This window comes from Pseudophryne corroboree, chromosome 2, assembly GCF_028390025.1.
Source record: "Pseudophryne corroboree isolate aPseCor3 chromosome 2, aPseCor3.hap2, whole genome shotgun sequence".
Taxonomy (NCBI): domain Eukaryota; kingdom Metazoa; phylum Chordata; class Amphibia; order Anura; family Myobatrachidae; genus Pseudophryne; species Pseudophryne corroboree.
The window spans coordinates 875,661,723-875,680,504 of NC_086445.1; the positions used below are offsets into that span (position 1 = coordinate 875,661,723).

The window sequence follows — 18,782 nt, forward strand, 5'->3', positions numbered from 1 at the left end:
TTAGATGTATGCAGTCAACCAAATATTAATCCGTGTGCATCCTGATCGATTTAAATTTTGTTTAGAGAGGGTGATTAAGCTTTAAATACTGTACATGGCCCATCAAGTAGTAGCTAAGCTACTGAGAACATTGATCAAAATGGATATATTACATCACTGATATCAGTGTACTCATGGGCAGTTTTCTGAGGATCTTGAAGGGTTGAGAACCCAGGACTAGTACACAAAATGACCATTGGTTTTAATGATTATTCTTTGTGTAGAGAAATTAACTCCTGAACATAATACATACAGTAAACAGCATGTAATACCGATTCTCACACACACTCTTATTTCTGGTATTTCTCAGAATCAAATATAATTCCAAATGTTAAATGTTCTGTCAGTGATAACTGTATCTGTCTTTACAGGTGGTTTGGGTAACTGCAACATTTCCATACATTGTGCTTACATTACTATTAATACGAGGGGCAACGCTCCCTGGAGCCTGGAGGGGCGTTATATTCTACCTGCGGCCTGATTGGAACAAGTTGCTGACCACTGAGGTAAGAATAAAGCTTGGGTACAAAAGACAATCTATAATATAGTGAAATCTGGGCAATGCAGTTCTAGCATAGAGCGAATAGAGATTTCTTTACTTCCCATCAGGCATTCATATTTCTCAGTACACTAAATTCACAGGATGTACTAGACTTATGGGGAGCAGTGGAGTCACTATGGTTGGTGATAACCTGTGCAAATCATGGTACGTGTGCCCGAAAATATGGATGCGGCCTATCACGGAAGAACGTGGTCTTGCTGCACACCTCTGGGGACATGCCCAGCACTCCTGGAGATGCAGGGCTTCCCCCAGAGACGCTCCCTGCACCTGGTGTCACCCCCTTGGATGGTGTGTCACCCAGTGCAGTCCACAACCCCCTAGTGACACCACTGAGGGGGAGCTGTATCAAATCTTCTAAATAGGACAGGTGGAGGAGTTGCCCATAGCTATCTAATCAGATTTTACCTATCATTTTCTAGAATGTACTAGAAAAATAATAGCTGGAAGCTTATTGGGTGCTATGGGCAACTTATCCACACGTCTTTAGAAGTTTTGATACATACCCCCCTATGTTGCATACATGAACAGTACAGTTCTTCAGATAATAAATTATGAATTAGGATTGGATACAGCTTCTTAGTATCACATAAGCAAAGTATAAGATGTAATTTAAAGTTATATCAATTTGATAATCATATCCAGACATCCGATATCTTTATCTGCCTCAAAGGGAATTTATGATGACTATCTTTTAGCACATATTATCAGGTACAGTATTTGATTATGTGTTAATTATTACTGTAATTAGCATATAACTTATGTTTCTGCTAGATGACCCGACAATAAGGGCCAAATGTATATTTATCATTAGAGAAGATTTTAATGCTTCCCTTAGCCATTCAGAATTGATGAGCTGTATGGCATGATATTGCAGTGCACAAATGTTTATTATAGGGGAATAAATCAGAAAACTGGGTTTGTTAAAATATATTGTGTACTAGGGGCATATTTATTGCAAAGCATTCCAGAGCTTGACCCCAACCACTAACGCCATCTGATGATGGCATTAGCTCGTAGTCGTCTAGATTATAGCATGTGCGTAGAGCCGATAGTTTGCATCCATTGGACCTAATTTAGATTTGGATGTAAGTCTGTGGGCTGCTTAAACTTACAAAATGGAAGGAGGCTGCGCTCACAGAGGAGAAGGTGGTGATGAGTGCTGCTAAACCTGGAGGCGTCCTACCTCCTGTATTTGGGTTTATAACAAAGAGTGGTCAGCCCGCTCCTTGTGGAGAAGTGGGGGAGGGGAGAAAAAAAGAAAAAGAAAGAAATGGACATTCATTTACCACAATTAAAGTGTTAATTTTCATCAAGTACACACCCTAGCAAAATCAGGACCAGTATACACACAATTCCACAGCATCTATCCCATTTCTTTCTTTTTCTCTCCCCTCCCTCACTTCTCCACAAGGAGCGCGCTGACCACTCTTTGTTATATGCTTAAACCTACAGTCTGCAAAAACCTGCTTAGTTTTGCTCAGAGTTGTATCATGACCTTTTAGTACACTGGACAAGGCCGGGTAAGTGCCCCTGTTCTCTCCGACACCACTGCAAGCGCCCGAATACCCTGTTACCTGCATATCCACTATGTACAACATTAAACCACCACCGCATCTTGCCATTTGTCAATGGCTGCAGGCCAATGGCTACCAAAGTAAAGTGGGAACTGTAGTTTCACCACAGTACCGTCCATGATCTAATTTGAACTTTACACTAAGACGCATGGTCCTCCCAGCTCTAAAGCTGCCCAAATGTTGTCAAACAATGTAAGTCCCCCCCACCCTGCAGTGCAACATGATTTTGCCAAGGTGCCAAGGCACCTTCCATCTGGATCTACTCCATGGTGGGCTCCAGCATGTCTGCCTCCACTGTGTATGTAGTAAGTGGAAAAGGAAGCAACAATTCAAATTTTTTATTGTTCAGTCTTACTAATCCTGTGAAACAGCCAGTAGTGTTGCATAGAGATAATTTATGTTCGTGTTGAATGGGAATTAGTCATGTATTGAGACAACTGAAGTTTTTACTTTCGCATTTGATTAATTGTGTTTATACTGGACAAATAATATTATTATTCAACTTTACCATAGCCGTTACATAAGATGTATAGTTTTGTTTATCGTTGTGTTATTTTCCTGCAGGTGTGGGTGGATGCGGCAGCACAGATATTTTTCTCGCTGGGCCCAGGGTTCGGTGTGTTACTAGCATTCGCTAGCTACAATAAATTTCACAACAACTGCTACCAGTTAGTATCACATTTATGTTGTCATCTATTTCCATAAAAGTTATCAATGAGTGATAAACTCCACCAGCCAATCAACTCCTAACTTCCATGTCACAGGTTGTGTTTGAAAAATGACAGTTAGGAGCTGACTGGCTGGTGAAATTTATCACTGATTGATAAATAAGGGCAGTAGTCTGAAGACTTTACATATCCTGTGATTAAATACATGATGTGCCCTTATTTATCAATGAGTGATACATTTCACTGTGAGTGCTAAATTGCACCAGCCAATCAGCTCCTAACTTCCATCTCACAGGCTGTGTTTGAAAAATGACAGGAGCGGATTGGCTGGTGAAATTATCACTTACAGTGAAATGTATCACTCATTGATAAATAAGGGCAATGGTCTGACTAAATCGGTCACCAATGAATGTATTTTTGTATCGGTCTGTAACCCCCTCTTACCACCCAGGGGTACATAATACAGAAGTGCCTCCAACCAAGTATGTGTATCTTGCCATTACATGCGAGTGTAAACAGATAACTTTGGAAATGTACTGTCTCTGATTTTATGTTGCATAAATACCTCAGCTACCACTCTGGATACTACTCAAGTAAATTAGTTTATTCTCTCTGCTTATGTCTGCTCTACTCCTGTCACCAGGATTTTCATTAATAAATACCTTATACAATGAAATATCATTTAGCAACCACTATATAACCAATATGTATTTCAACAATACATGGTAATTAAATTATAATAACATTAGTGAAAGTTAGGGAGATGCTAACACTGCAGTCTATAGTAGGACAACTTACAGCCCCTATGGGCTAATCCATATCCCCTTTCTGCAGTGGTAGCATGGCCATTACAGGTTAATTATTATATGTAACCGGGGGGTAGAAACATATGTTAACTCAACGGTTGACCAGTGCCAAAGAGGCAAAATCTCTTTTGTAAGGGTTCAGTTGCCTCAAATTGGCAATATAAATAAGTAAGCACCATCTGCAGGTATTTTTATATATATATGCAAATATTATATGTAACTTTGGTTGTAGCTGCAAGTATTATGGAGCGTCTGGTTGCATTATAGTTCAACATAGTTTGGGTAGTGTACCGACTGACTATTGCAGTAATAAAAACAGAGCTCCAGTATTGAAGACCATTTGTTAATGTCCGGTGGGGAGCACAGGAGGGAGGGATCACCAGACAGAATATCAGCTGTAATTGACAGCTCTTTTACACCCTGCAGTAGGGTAAGGCTCCGCCCACACGCAATCACCTCATCTCACTCGGTTTGATAGGCTTCTCCCACTGGTAATCATCCCTTTCTTTTTGGGTGATTGACAGCTTGGACAGGGGGGACGTGAGACTTCTAGAGTTTCCTGAAGAGCCCTGTTTCCCTGTAGTTATGCATACCCTCCAACATTTTACACATAAAATTGGTACAAATTAGGAAAGGGGGCGTGGCCATGGGTAAAGGGGGTGTGGTCACGCCCCCTTTCCTGTACTTTCAATGGAGGTTTGGAGAGCCAAAAATCGGTACAGACCATAAAAAAAGGTACTGTGCCGGCTAAAAAGGTGCAGTTGGAAGGTATGGTTATATAGTATTTCAACACATAAGCACAACTATATGGATTAAATCAACTGTATAACATGTCTTCTGTCAGTTAAGTATAAATGCATTAAATACAAATGTGTTTCACCTCAAGTTATACATATATTCATATAAATATACACTCCTATACAGATACATGAGTTTTATTTATTTATTGTACATATTCTTCTACCTCTCACTACCCTTTATCAGGGTTACAAGTCTAACATTTTGCACCTGTTATGGCTTTATGTTACAGAGATGCAATGGTGACCAGTACTGTGAACTGTCTGACTAGTTTTATGTCCGGCTTTGTTATATTTACCGTGTTGGGGTACATGGCTGAAATGAGGAACCTGGATGTCTCTGAAGTAGCCAAAGATACAGGTAAGATATGTGTCTAATGTTATTGCCTTCCTACATAGGGTACACTTAACCACTTGCCTGGACTGGTCGCATCAGATGCGACTACACCAGGCTGTGTTTTATCTGACCTGGCTGCACAGGATACGACCAGTCAGATAAACAGTGTTTGCAGCGGCAGGAAAGAGAAACTTCCCTCCCCTGCTGCTGTCAGAGGGACCGGAAGGTCCCTCTGCCTCCCAGCACCCTCCCCACAGTGTTGCTGTGCTACCGATCATTGAGATGTTACCGATGTTCCGATGGGCACGATGTACCGATTGATGTTTGGAGGGAAAACATATATATAACAACTCCACAAGCCGGCACTCCACAGATAGCATCCAAATAGCTTGCCAGGGTGCACTGTGTATATTGCACTTGTTGATGTGTGTGTGTCCTGATGATGGGGGGCAGTACCCCGTAACGTTGAATTAAACACCACGTTGTTTCACTTTCTTTAAAGTCCGGGAGTGCCTCTGTGATATGGAGTATATATATATATATATATATATATATTTTTTTTTTTTATATTTACTTTTTTAACTAAAATCATTTTGCATAGGGCAAAATTCATGTTTTTCACCTAATTCATTCATTAAAAAAACACCAATTATTTCTGAGCGTTTTTTTTTTTTTTTGGGGGGGGGGGGGGGGGAATCGTCAGTTAACTGGTTAAGGAAATACTGTATATGATATGGACTAATCTAAATATGCCATTACTTAGTACAGTAGATAATTATAGAGTGAGCATCTCTGACTCCCTGTACAAATAGGCATGGTTAGGACATAGAAGTGGAGCTTGGAAAGCAAAATATTTTACAACAGGATAAGAGACTGGAACTGAGAACACGCACACTTTCCCTGACCTGTTATGCAGATGTGCGGGGAAAAGAACAAACAACGATCAACCTCCTGCAGCATCATCCGTTTCTGTCGCTGGCTTACTTTGCATGTGGGAACCTATGAGAAGACATAAAGTAGACAGAGATAAAGTACCCACCAACCAGCTCTTAGCTGTCATTTATCAAACACAGCCTGTAACATGGCAGTTAGGTGTTAATTGGCTGGTACTTTATCTCTCTCCACATTATCACTCTCCAGTACATAGATCCCAAAATAGCAACCAACCAGCTCCTGTCATTTTTCAAACACAGCCTGTAACATAGCAGTTAGTATCTGAGTGCCTGGTATTTTATCTCCATCCACTTTATCTCTCTCCAAGGATTATTACATATATCCCCTCAGTTTTTAATTTAGTTCGAAAGGTTAAATTAAAACTGATTTGTATAGGGAAGGTGGGTTGCCAACCCAGACTGGCAGTCATAAAATACAGTGGCTGGTGTGTACTAAACGGTTCTCTTGTGACTCCTTTCACGGCAGAGTCCTAGGCCTATTACGTAAGTTATCAATTCTGGTTTTATTTACATTTCTCTGACGTCCTAAGTGGATGCTGGGACTCCGTAAGGACCATGGGGAATAGCGGCTCCGCAGGAGACTGGGCACAACTAAAGAAAGCTTTAGGACTACCTGGTGTGCACTGGCTCCTCCCTCTATGACCCTCCTCCAGACCTCAGTTAGAATTTTGTGCCCGGCTGAGCTGGATGCACACTAGGGGCTCTCCTGAGCTCCTAGAAAAAGAAAGTTTATTTTAGGTTTTTTAATGTCAGTGAGATCTGCTGGCAACAGACTCACTGCTACGAGGGACTAAGGGGAGAGAAGCGAACCTACCTGCTTGCAGCTAGCTTGGGCTTCTAAGGCTACTGGACACCATTAGCTCCAGAGGGATCGAACACAGGGCCCGACCTCGATCGTCCGTTCCCGGAGCCGCGCCGCCGTCCCCCTTACAGAGCCAGAAGCAAGAAGAGTCCTGGAAATCGGCGGCAGAAGACTTCGGTCTTCAAACAAGGTAGCGCACAGCACTGCAGCTGTGCGCCATTGCTTCCCAGGCACACCTCATACTCCGGTCACTGATGGGTGCAGGGCGCTGGGGGGGGCGCCCTGGGCTGCAATATTAAGTATCTTGGCTGGCAAAAAAACACATAATATAGTCATAGAGACTATATATGTGTAAAATACCCCTGCCAGATATACATAGAAAAAAGCGGGAGAAGTCAGCCGAAAAAGGGGCGGGGCTATCTCCCTCAGCACACTGGCGCCATTTTCCCTCACAGCTCCGCTGGAAGGATCGCTCCCAGGCTCTCCCCTGCAGTTTCCAGACTGCATAGGGTAAAAAAGAGAGGGGGGGCACTAAATTTAGGCGCAATATTGTGTATACAAGCAGCTATTGGGAAAAATCACTCAGTTATAGTGTTAATCCCTGTGTTATATAGCGCTGTTGGTGTGTGCTGGCATACTCTCTCTCTGTCTCCCCAAGGGGCTTTGTGGGGTCCTGTCCTCAGTCAGAGCATTCCCTGTGTGTGTGCGGTGTGTCGGTACGGCTGTGTCGACATGTTTGATGAGGAGGCTTATGTGGAGGCGGAGCAAGTGCCGATAAATGTGATGTCACTCCCTGTGGGGCCGACACCTGAGTGGATGGACTTGTGGAAGGAATTACGTGAAAGTGTCAGCTCCTTACATAAAAGGTTTGACGACATATCAGATGTGGGACAGCCGGCTTCTCAGCTTGTGCCTGCCCAGCTGTCTCAAAAGTCATCAGGGGCTCTTAAACGCCCACTACCTCAGATGGCAGACACAGATGTCGACACGGATACTGAATCCAGTGTCGACGACGATGAGACAAATGTACATTCCAATAGGGCCACACGTTACATGATTGAGACAATGAAAAATGTGTTGCACATTTCTGATATTACCCCAGGAACCACAAAAAAGGGTATTATGTTTGGGGAGAAAAAACTACCAGTGGTTTTTCCCCCATCTGAGGAATTAAATGAGGTGTGTGAAGAAGCGTGGGCTTCCCCCGATAAGAAACTGGTAATTTCTAAAAGGTTACTAATGGCGTACCCTTTCCCACCAGAGGATAGGTCACGTTGGGAAACATCCCCTAGGGTGGATAAAGCGCTCACACGTCTGTCAAAAAAAGGTGGCACTACCGTCTCCGGACACGGCCGCCCTAAAGGAGCCTGCTGATAGGAAGCAGGAGGCTATCCTGAAGTCTGTATATACACACGCAGGTATTATACTGAGACCAGCTATTGCTTCAGCATGGATGTGCAGTGCTGCAGCTGCGTGGTCAGATTCCCTGTCGGAAAATATTGATACCCTAGACAGGGACACTATATTGCTATCCATAGAGCATATAAAAGACGCAGTCTTATACATGAGAGATGCACAGAGGGATGTTTGCCGGCTGGCATCTAAAATAAGTGCAATGTCCATTTCTGCCAGGAGAGGATTATGGACTCGGCAGTGGACGGGTGATGCAAAAGGCACATGGAAGTTTTGCCTTATAAGGGTGAGGAGTTGTTCGGGGATGGTCTCTCGGACCTCGTTTCCACAGCAACAGCTGGGAAGTCAGCATTTTTACCCCATGTTCCCTCACAGCCAAAAAAAGCACCGTATTATCAGGTACAGTCCTTTCGGCCCCATAAAGGCAAGCGGGTTAAAGGCGCGTCCTTTCTGCCCAGAGGCAGAGGTAGAGGGAAAAAGCTGCAGCATACAGCCAGTTCCCAGGAGCAAAAGTCCTCCCCCGCTTCCTCCAAGTCCACCGCATGACGCTGGGGCTCCACAGGCGGAGCCAGGTACGGTGGGGGCCCGTCTCAAAAACTTCAGCAATCAGTGGGCTCGCTCACGGGTGGATCCCTGGATCCTTCAAGTAGTATCTCAGGGGTACAAGCTGGAATTTGAGACGTCTCCCCCCGCCGTTTCCTCAAATCTGCCTTGCCAACAACTCCCTCAGGCAGGGAGGCAGTGCTAGAGGCAATTCACACCCAGCAGGTGATAGTCAAGGTGCCCCTCCTTCAACAAGGACGGGGTTACTATTCCACAATATTTGTGGTACCGAAACCGGACGGTTCGGTGAGACCCATTTTAAATTTGAAATCCTTGAACACATATATAAAAAAATTCAAGTTCTAGATGGAATCGCTCAGGGTGGTTATTTCAAGCCTGGACGAGGGGGATTACATGGTATCACTGGACATCAAGGATGCTTACCTGCATGTCCCCATTTACCATCATCACCAGGAGTACCTCAGATTTGTGGTACAGGATTGTCATTACCAATTCCAGACGTTGCCGTTTGGTCTGTCCACGGCACCGAGGGTATTTACCAAGGTAATGGCCGAAATGATGATACTCCTTCGAAAAAAGGGAGTTTTAATTATCCCGTACTTGGACGATCTCCTGATAAAGGCGAGGTCCAGGGAGCAGTTGTTGGTCGGGGTAGCACTATCTCGGGAGGTGCTACAACAGCACGGTTGGATTCTAAATATTCCAAAGTCACAGCTGATCCCTACGACACGTCTACTGTTCCTGGGGATGGTTCTGGACACAGAACAGAAAAAAGTGTTTCTCCCGGAGGAGAAAGCCAAGGAGCTGTCATCTCTAGTCAGAGGCCTCCTGAAACCAAAACAGGTGTCGGTGCATCACTGCACGCGAGTCCTGGGAAAAATGGTAGCTTCCTACGAAGCAATTCCATTCGGCAGGTTCCATGCAAGGACTTTTCAGTGGGACCTGTTGGACAAGTGGTCCGGATCGCATCTTCAGATGCATCGGCTGATAACCCTGTCTCCAAGGACCAGGGTGTCTCTGCTGTGGTGGCTGCAAAGTGCTCATCTTCAAGAGGGCCGCAGATTCGGCATACAGGACTGGGTCCTGGTGACCACGGATGCCAGCCTTCGAGGCTGGGGGGCAGTCACACAGGGAAGAAACTTCCAAGGACTATGGTCAAGTCAGGAGACTTCCCTACACATAAATATTCTGGAACTGAGGGCCATTTACAATGCCCTAAGTCAGGCAAAACCCCTGCTTCAAAACCAGCTGGTACTGATCCAGTCAGACAACATCACGGCAGTCGCCCATGTAAACCGACAGGGCGGCACAAGAAGCAGGACGGCGATGGCAGAAGCCACAAGGATTCTCCGATGGGCGGAAAATCACGTGTTAGCACTGTCAGCAGTGTTCATTCCGGGAGTGGACAACTGGGAAGCAGACTTCCTCAGCAGGCACAACCTCCACCCGGGAGAGTGGGGACTTCATCCAGAAGTCTTCCAACTGATTGTAAACCGTTGGGAAAGGCCACAGGTGGACATGATGGCGTCCCGCCTAAACAAAAAGCTAGAAAGATATTGCGCCAGGTCAAGAGACCCTCAGGCGATAGCTGTGGACGCTCTAGTGACACCGTGGGTGTACCGGTCGGTTTATGTGTTCCCTCCTCTTCCTCTCATACCCAAGGTACTGAGGATAATAAGGAGAAGAGGAGTAAGAACTATACTCATTGTTCCGGATTGGCCAAGAAGAGCTTGGTACCCGGAACTCCAAGAAATGATCTCAGAGGACCCATGGCCTCTGCCGCTCAGACAGGACCTGCTGCAGCAGGGGCCCTGTCTGTTCCAAGACTTACCGCGGCTGCGTTTGACGGCATGGCGGTTGAACACCGGATCCTGAAGGAAAAGGACATTCCGGAGGAAGTCATTCCTACGCTGATTAAAGCTAGGAAAGAAGTGACCGCAAACCATTATCACCGCATTTGGCGAAAATATGTTGCGTGGTGTGAGGCTAGGAAGGCCCCAACGGAGGAATTTCAGCTGGGCCGTTTTCTGCACTTCCTACAGTCAGGGGTGACTATGGGCCTAAAATTGGGTTCCATTAAGGTCCAGATTTCGGCTCTATCGATTTTCTTCCAGAGAGAACTGGCTTCACTACCTGAAGTTCAGACTTTTGTTAAGGGAGTGCTGCATATTCAGCCCCCTTTTGTGCCTCCAGTGGCACCTTGGGATCTCAACGTGGTGTTGGATTTCCTAAAGTCACATTGGTTTGAGCCACTTAAAACCGTGGAATTAAAATATCTCACGTGGAAAGTGGTCATGCTGTTGGCCTTGGCTTCGGCCAGGCGTGTGTCAGAATTGTCGGCTTTGTCATGTAAAAGCCCTTATCTGATTTTCCATATGGATAGGGCAGAATTGAGGACTCGTCCCCAGTTTCTCCCTAAGGTGGTATCAGCCTTTCATTTGAACCAACCTATCGTGGTGCCTGCGGCTACTAAAGACTTGGAGGCTTCCAAGTTGTTGGACGTAGTCAGGGCCCTGAGAATTTATGTTTCCAGGACAGCTAGTGTCAGGAAAACTGACTCGTTGTTTATCCTGTATGCACCCAACAAGCTGGGTGCTCCTGCTTCAAAGCAGACTATTGCTCGCTGGATCTGTAGTACGATTCAGCTTGCACATTCTGCGGCTGGACTGCCGCATCCTAAATCAGTGAAAGCCCATTCCACGAGGAAGGTGGGCTCCTCTTGGGCGGCTGCCCGAGGGGTCTCGGCTCTACAACTTTGCCGAGCAGCTACTTGGTCGGGGTTAAACACATTTGCTAAATTCTACAAGTTTGACACCCTGGCTGAGGAGGACCTAGAGTTTGCCCATTCGGTGCTGCAGAGTCATCCGCACTCTCCCGCCCGTTTGGGAGCTTTGGTATAATCCCCATGGTCCTTACGGAGTCCCAGCATCCACTTAGGACGTCAGAGAAAATAAGAATTTACTCACCGGTAATTCTATTTCTCGTAGTCCGTAGTGGATGCTGGGCGCCCGTCCCAAGTGTGGATTGTCTGCAATACTTGTATATAGTTATTGTTTAACTAAAGGGTTATTGTTGAGCCATCTGTTGAGAGGCTCAGTTATTGTTCACTGGGTATAGTATCACGAGTTATACGGTGTGATTGGTGTGGCTGGTATGAGTCTTACCCGGGATTCAAAATCCTTCCTTATTGTGTCAGCTTTTCCGGGCACAGTATCCTAACTGAGGTCTGGAGGAGGGTCATAGAGGGAGGAGCCAGTGCACACCAGGTAGTCCTAAAGCTTTCTTTAGTTGTGCCCAGTCTCCTGCGGAGCCGCTATTCCCCATGGTCCTTACGGAGTCCCGGCATCCACTACGGACTACGAGAAATAGATTTACCGGTGAGTAAAATCTTATTTTTATTTTCATAAGAAAAACTATTTGCATATATGTTCTCCTTCTTATTCAAACACATATATATATATATATATATATATATATATATATATAATTGGTATATATAGATAATAAAGTGCTGACGTATCGGTTTCAGCATGACATGTCCAGGGACTGTCTGGATTTGCGACAAATTGGTGGCAGCGTTTGAATAGTGTGTGTGTATATATATATATATATATATATATATATATATATAGTTTTTTTTTTTTTATGAGGACTTAAGTAATTTAGTGGTGAGGGATTCCTAATAGAAGAGCAACATAGTAATTTACCAGAAACCACTGCTTAGATATATTTTGATGACACACAAGTGCAAATAGTTTTCTTCTACTCCCTTTTCTCTCATTTATATTTACTAGTGATGTGCACCGGAAATTTTTCGTGTTTTGTGTTTGGATTCGGTTCCGCGGCCGTGTTTTGGATTCGGACGCGTTTTGGCAAAACCTCCCTGAAAATTTTTTGTCGGATTCGGGCGTGTTTTGGATTCGGGTGTTTTTTAACAAAAACCCCTCAAAAACAGCCTAAATCATAGAATTTGGGGGTACTTTTGATCCCATAGTATTATTAACCTCAATAACCATAATTTCCACTCATTTCCAGTCTATTCTGAACACCTCACACCTCACAATATTATTTTTAGTCCTAAAATTTGCACCGAGGTAGCTGGATGGCTAAGCTAAGCGACCCAAGTGGCCGACACAAATACCTGGCCCATCTAGGAGTGGCACTGTAGTGTCACAGGATGGCATATTTAAAAAATAGGCCCCAAACAGCACATGATGCAAAGAAAAAAAGAGGTGCACCAAGGTCGCTGGATGGCTAAGCTAAGCGACCCAAGTGGCTGACACAAATACCTGGCCCATCTAGGAGTGGCACTGCAGTGTCACAGGATGGCAGATTTAAAAAATAGGCCCCAAACAGCACATGATGCAAAGAAAAAAAGAGGTGCACCAAGGTCGCTGGATGGCTAAGCTAAGCGACCCAAGTGGCCGACACAAACACCTGGCCCATCTAGGAGTGGCACTGCAGTGTCAGACAGGATGGCAGATTTAAAAAATAGGCCCCAAACAGCACATGATGCAAAGAAAAAAAAGAGGTGCACCTAGGTCGCTGGATGGCTAAGCTAAGCGACCGAAGTGGCCGACACAAACACCTGGCCCATCTAGGAGTGGCACTGCAGTTTTCTAGCGAGAGGATGAGTGCTTCCATCCTCATGTGAAACTGAACCACTAGCCATGAATATAGGCCAGAGCCTCAGCCGTTCCTTGCCACTCCGTGTCGTAAATGGCATATTGGCAAGTTTACGCTTCTCATCAGACGCTTTTAATTTTGATTTTTGGGTCATTTTACTGAACTTTTATAGTATACTTGACGACACAGAGGTAGAGCAGTGGACTACTGTACCGTACTGCTATATATATATACTGGTGGTCAGCAAAATTCTACACTGTCCTCCTACTATATACTGCGCACAGCTACAATGTAGCACAGGTATGGATGGATAGTATACTTGACGACACAGAGGTAGAGCAGTGGACTACTGTACCGTACTGCTATATATATACACTGGTGGTCAGCAAAATTCTGCACTGTCCTCCTACTATATACTGCGCACAACTAAAATGCAGCACAGGTATGGTTGCATAGTATACTTGACGACACAGAGGTAGAGCAGTGCACTACTGTACCGTACTGCTATATATATACTGGTGGTCAGCAAAATTCTGCACTGTCCTCCTACTATATACTGCGCACAACTAAAATGCAGCACAGGTATGGATGCATAGTATACTTGACGACACAAAGGTAGAGCAATGGACTACTGTACCGTACTGCTATATAACTGGTGGTCACAGCAAAATTCTGCACTGTCCTCCTACTATATACTACAATACAGCACAGATATGGAGCATTTTTCAGGCAGAAAACGTAGATATTTACAGCACACTGAGCACAGATATTTGCAAGCACACTTAGCACAGATATTTGCAGCACACGGAGCACAGATATTTGCAGCACACGGAGCACAGAAACTGAGAGAATGCAGGCACGTCCTCTCGCTATCATCTCCAAAGCACGAGTGAAAATGGCGGCGACGCGCGGCTCCTTATATAGAATACGAATCTCGCAAGAATCCGACAGCAGGATGATGACGTTCGGGGGTGTTCTGGTTAACCGAGCAAGGCGGGAAGATCCGAGGCTGCCTCGGAACCGTGTAAAATGGGTGAAGTTCGGGGGGGTTTGTATCTTGACGAACCGAACCCGCTCATCTCTAATATTTACTATTTTAATTGACCAAGATGGCAGCTGAGTATTAAAAAGCTGAAAAAGGATGAGCTGATGGAACTGTGTGGGGATAGAGGATTTGTCAGAATGGTCAAGAACAGAGACTAACTGATCCAAGCAAGTGACGTGCGGTGAGCTAAATAGCTCAGGAGGCACTGGCTAGCACCAGAGCCAGATTTACATGCAACATATGAGCCAAAATGTACATCTGGGCATTATACACAGGTGCAGCAGTATAAACTCCTGGAAATTTGGTGAGTTTTGATCAGAGATGTGCTGAAAAGTTAGCCAGGCGAGGCACTGCCTCACCTGCCATAGACTTATTACTCCAAAGTTTTGGCTATAAAAATCATTAGAATAATGCAAAGAAGATATTTCAAACATATTTTTTGTATTTTTCATATACTTTATACAGTCAAAACTCTGGCACAAACATTAATATGACAGGAAAGGCTCTGCCTCACCCCACCGCACATCACTGATCCAAGCACTGCTGGAGGCTGGCCAGTTGCGAGAAGGAGTCAGTCCGATACAAGCTCTTTTGCTCTCTGGCGCTGGACATCATACAAATACCCAACGGAAGTCATGCACCTCCTCTAGTTCCAGTGAGGATCCAGTCTTGGACAAGTACTTACAAACTGTCCTCAAACATGTGAAGGATGTAAACAAGGTGATCTCGATGCAAATTATATAGCAATTCCTAGCAAAACACTAAGCAGCTGCAGACCGGAAGACTGACGAACACCAGTACCAGCTGGAGCTATCTAGGATTAACAGTCAGTCTGCAGTTAAAGACTTATCTATTAGCAAGCCCCGTCCACAGCATTTCCTATACAGGTTGAGTATCCCATATCCAAATATTCCGAAATACGGAATATTCCGAAATACGGACTTTTTTGAGTGAGAGTGAGATAGTGAAACCTTTGTTTTTTGATGGTTCAATGTACACAAACTTTGTTTAATACACAAAGTTATTAAAAATATTGTATTAAATGACCTTCAGGCTGTGTGTATAAGGTGTATATGAAACATAAATGAATTGTGTGAATGTAGACACACTTTGTTTAATGCACAAAGTTATAAAAAATATTGTATTAAATTACCTTCAGGCTGTGTGTATAAGGTATATATGTAACATAAATGCATTCTGTGCTTAGACTTAGGTCCCATCACCATGATATCTCATTATGGTATGCAATTATTCCAATATACGGAAAAATCCCATATCCAAAATACCTCTGGTCCCAAGCATTTTGGATAAGGGAGACTTAACCTGTACTGGAAAAAGACAGAGCTGGATATTTTTCTGGGGTTTGAAAAGATTTGCAAAAGGTATGCACTGGTCCAAAAGTCAGTGGGCTACCTGTTTAAATCCAGGACTGAGGGAAAAAGCGTTGGAGGAATTTGCAGATTTCCCCCCTGAAATGGTTAGCGATTATGCTGTAAACAAGCAAGATTTGCTGAAGCATTTCAGCATCACCCATGTGACACACAGACAGATTTAGAGGCTTACAATGCAGTACCTCTGATACTTATTCTGGACTTGTAGCTCAGTTGATTACCATATTTCATCAGTGTGTTTAGGGGGTGAAAGTGACACTGCGCCCCCTGCAGATGTGAAAGAATGGGTCGTAGCTCATGGCCCAAATCAGCTCAGGAGGCCGCCAGCCTGCTGGCAGTCAAGTACACCAGCACCAGGGCTCCTGCTACATATACATAGTTTTGGACATGTGTGTGTGTGTGTGTGTGTGTGTGTGTGTGTGTGTGTGTGTTGTGTGTGTGTGTTAATGTCTGTTCTCTTTCTAACTTTTTGTAACTTTTGTTTAAGCATTGTATGTAATTTGTTATCATATTAAAAAAATCAGTGTCAGGTTGTCAGGATTCCGATTTAGTCTGTTCCCGGAGGGGGCACTAGTGGGTCAGCGTTAGAATGACGTATGAGACGTGGAGGTTGCATAAAGAGTCCTGCGCACATGCGCTGAGGCTTATTAAACATAAAAGTCACAGAGAAATGATATAGCAGTGGATGATAACTTAGAACCGGCAGTAACAGATGAAATAATAAGCAGTAACTGAATCCAAGGTAACAATCAAAAGTCTCTGGCAACACAATTATAGAAGATAACTTGATGACTGAATGCAAATGGTTTCAAGCAAAACAAAGTCTCTGGTAACATAAACGTAGAATAATTTGGTAACTGGATGCAAATGGTTTAAAGCAAAATAAAGTCTCTGATAACACAAATGAGGAATGAAGATAACCTGATAACTGAATGCAAACGGGTTTGAAAAATATAAGATCACTGGTAACTGTGATTGATGCAAACAGAACTTCGGTATTTGTAAGAAGCACACAATCTCTGTAACATAAAAGTTATTTTAGCCAAGCAAGGCCCAGGCAGGAGACAGTCCTAACTCAGCATGTTTGTTAAGTGCTGGATGCAATACACAGAATGGAATGCTGGTGATAAGGTGCATAGATTAGGCAAAGAATAACACCGGAGGAGAGTCTCTTACTGCTGTTGAACTGTGGCTGGAGTCTGGAGCAAGCAGGAGAAATGCAGAATGATGTATGGAATGAAATGATGAGAGGAACCACTGGAGACTGGAACACGGGGAACCACTGGAGACTGGAACACGGGGAACCACTGGAGACTGGAACACGGGGATCCACTGGAGACTGGAACACGGGGATCCACTTGAGACTGGAACACGGGGGGATCCACTGGAGACTGGAACACGGGGGGATCCACTGGAGACTGGAACACGGGGATCCACTGGAGACTGGAACACGGGGAACCACTGGAGACTGGAACACGGGAACCACTGGAGACTGGAACACGGGGAACCACTGGAGACTGGAACACGGGGAACCACTGGAGACTTGACACACCAAATGTGACTCGTTGTCCAAGGCAATGTGAATGAGTTAGGAACTGGAGTTTATACCCCTTGCTCTGTGATGATTGGATGAATCTCTGAGAACAAACCCTCCAGGATTGGGTGCCCAGATCAGCTGAGAGTTAACTGGAGCTGGTGATTAACCGGGAGAATAATTCTGTAGACAGTTAATGCAATGCACTGCTGGTTGCTGGCTGGGATCAGTAGTGCACCGGGAGTTAATGCTGTTTAACTAGATTCACTGTGTACTCCAGGCTGCTGGCTGAAACCAGTGATTACCAAAAGATAGAACTGGTTAGGTGGAGCACAGTGAGCTGTGGGCTGCAGGAGACTGAAGACTGGAACTGCTGGGGCCTGTAGTTCCACAGGTCCAATTCACAGGGAATACTCTGAAAACAGAGGACTGAAGCCAGGAGACGCCTGTTCACTGGAAGTGATGCAATGGAGAATGCGAATTCCTGACAATCAGTAATCAGCGTGATTTCTGACATTCTTTCCGTAAACCTATATACCTGTAGGAATTTGCTAAGGTCTGTGCTACATAGGTGTAACGTTATTGTTTGAATTATCATAATTGTGGTACAATAACCATCAGGAGAACGTAAGGTCTCCGGATGACCAACGGTTTCGGATTGACGTATTTTTTAACTAGCTGAATTCGTAGGAACCTCAACCCTCAAGTTTTCCCAAAAGTTCATGTTTTGAGGATCTTCGTGGAAGCAGGTTGGATAATTATTCAACTAGCAACATAGATTATCTCACTTGTGCAAATAACTCCACAAAACAAGACCTGTTGGTGCAGTGGTACTGGAGAACTGGAGTTCGGAAACCCTGGTATAGTGCAAGAATCGATAACTGTTGCATACCTCACAACTTTAGAAGGTATACATGCAGGACCTGGCACGCTGGAGGTACACCCGCATCCGGAAAAGAGATGGGGCCTTGTATGACAGGGGGCCTCGGATGGAGGGCAGTGGCTTCACTTCACGTCTCCAGTTATCGTCATGTTGGGGGTGTGGCCAGTGCTCCCTGAGCAGCTGGGAAGTCACCGCACTGCTAGATGCTGTGCACATGCGCACAGCATCTATTCCATACTTGCCTACCCTCCCGGAATGGCCGGTAGGCTCCCGAAAATCGAGTGGCCCTCCCAGCCCCCCCGAAAGGTGGGCAAGCCTCCCGCTCTCCGTGCTGCCCCTCCACGAACCTCCTCGGCCGCCCGCAGCAGTGAACAAGTGGGTGGTCCGAGGGGGTCCGATGACGCGATTCGCGCTGAATCGCGTCATCGTAGCTCCGCCCCCGCTATACAGTGCCTCTTTTCTCGGCACTGCATAGCGGGGGCGGAGCGACGATGACACGATCCTGATGCCATGCCCCCGGACTGTCCACTACCCTATGGTCACGCCCCAAGAACGGCCATCCCGCTGCTGGCCATGCCCCCTTGCACCTACAACGCTGCCTCCTCCTGGAGAAGGGGGCAGCAAAGTAGGTAAGTATGATCTATTCAGTGATCACCGGCTGCTTTGCAGAGCAAATTTGCCCATCCCTCCCGCCCATGGGACACTGCGGCCCATGGGCAAGACATCAGGATAGTGTCCGAATAGCGGGGCTGTCACACTGGAACTGGGACAGTTGGGGGGGGGTTATG

The 18,782-nt window shown here is 45.2% G+C and overlaps 1 protein-coding gene across 1 annotated transcript in view; it reads left to right on the forward strand.

Annotated features, from left to right (window-relative positions):
* SLC6A4 (solute carrier family 6 member 4) overlaps positions 1 to 18,782 on the forward strand; it is a 233,532-nt gene that overhangs the window by 88,667 nt on the left and 126,083 nt on the right. The window contains exons 6-8 of the mRNA XM_063955956.1: positions 411 to 545; positions 2,740 to 2,843; positions 4,680 to 4,807. Of these exons, the coding sequence (XP_063812026.1) occupies positions 411 to 545; positions 2,740 to 2,843; positions 4,680 to 4,807 (367 nt within the window). The remainder of the gene's footprint in view (positions 1 to 410; positions 546 to 2,739; positions 2,844 to 4,679; positions 4,808 to 18,782) is intronic.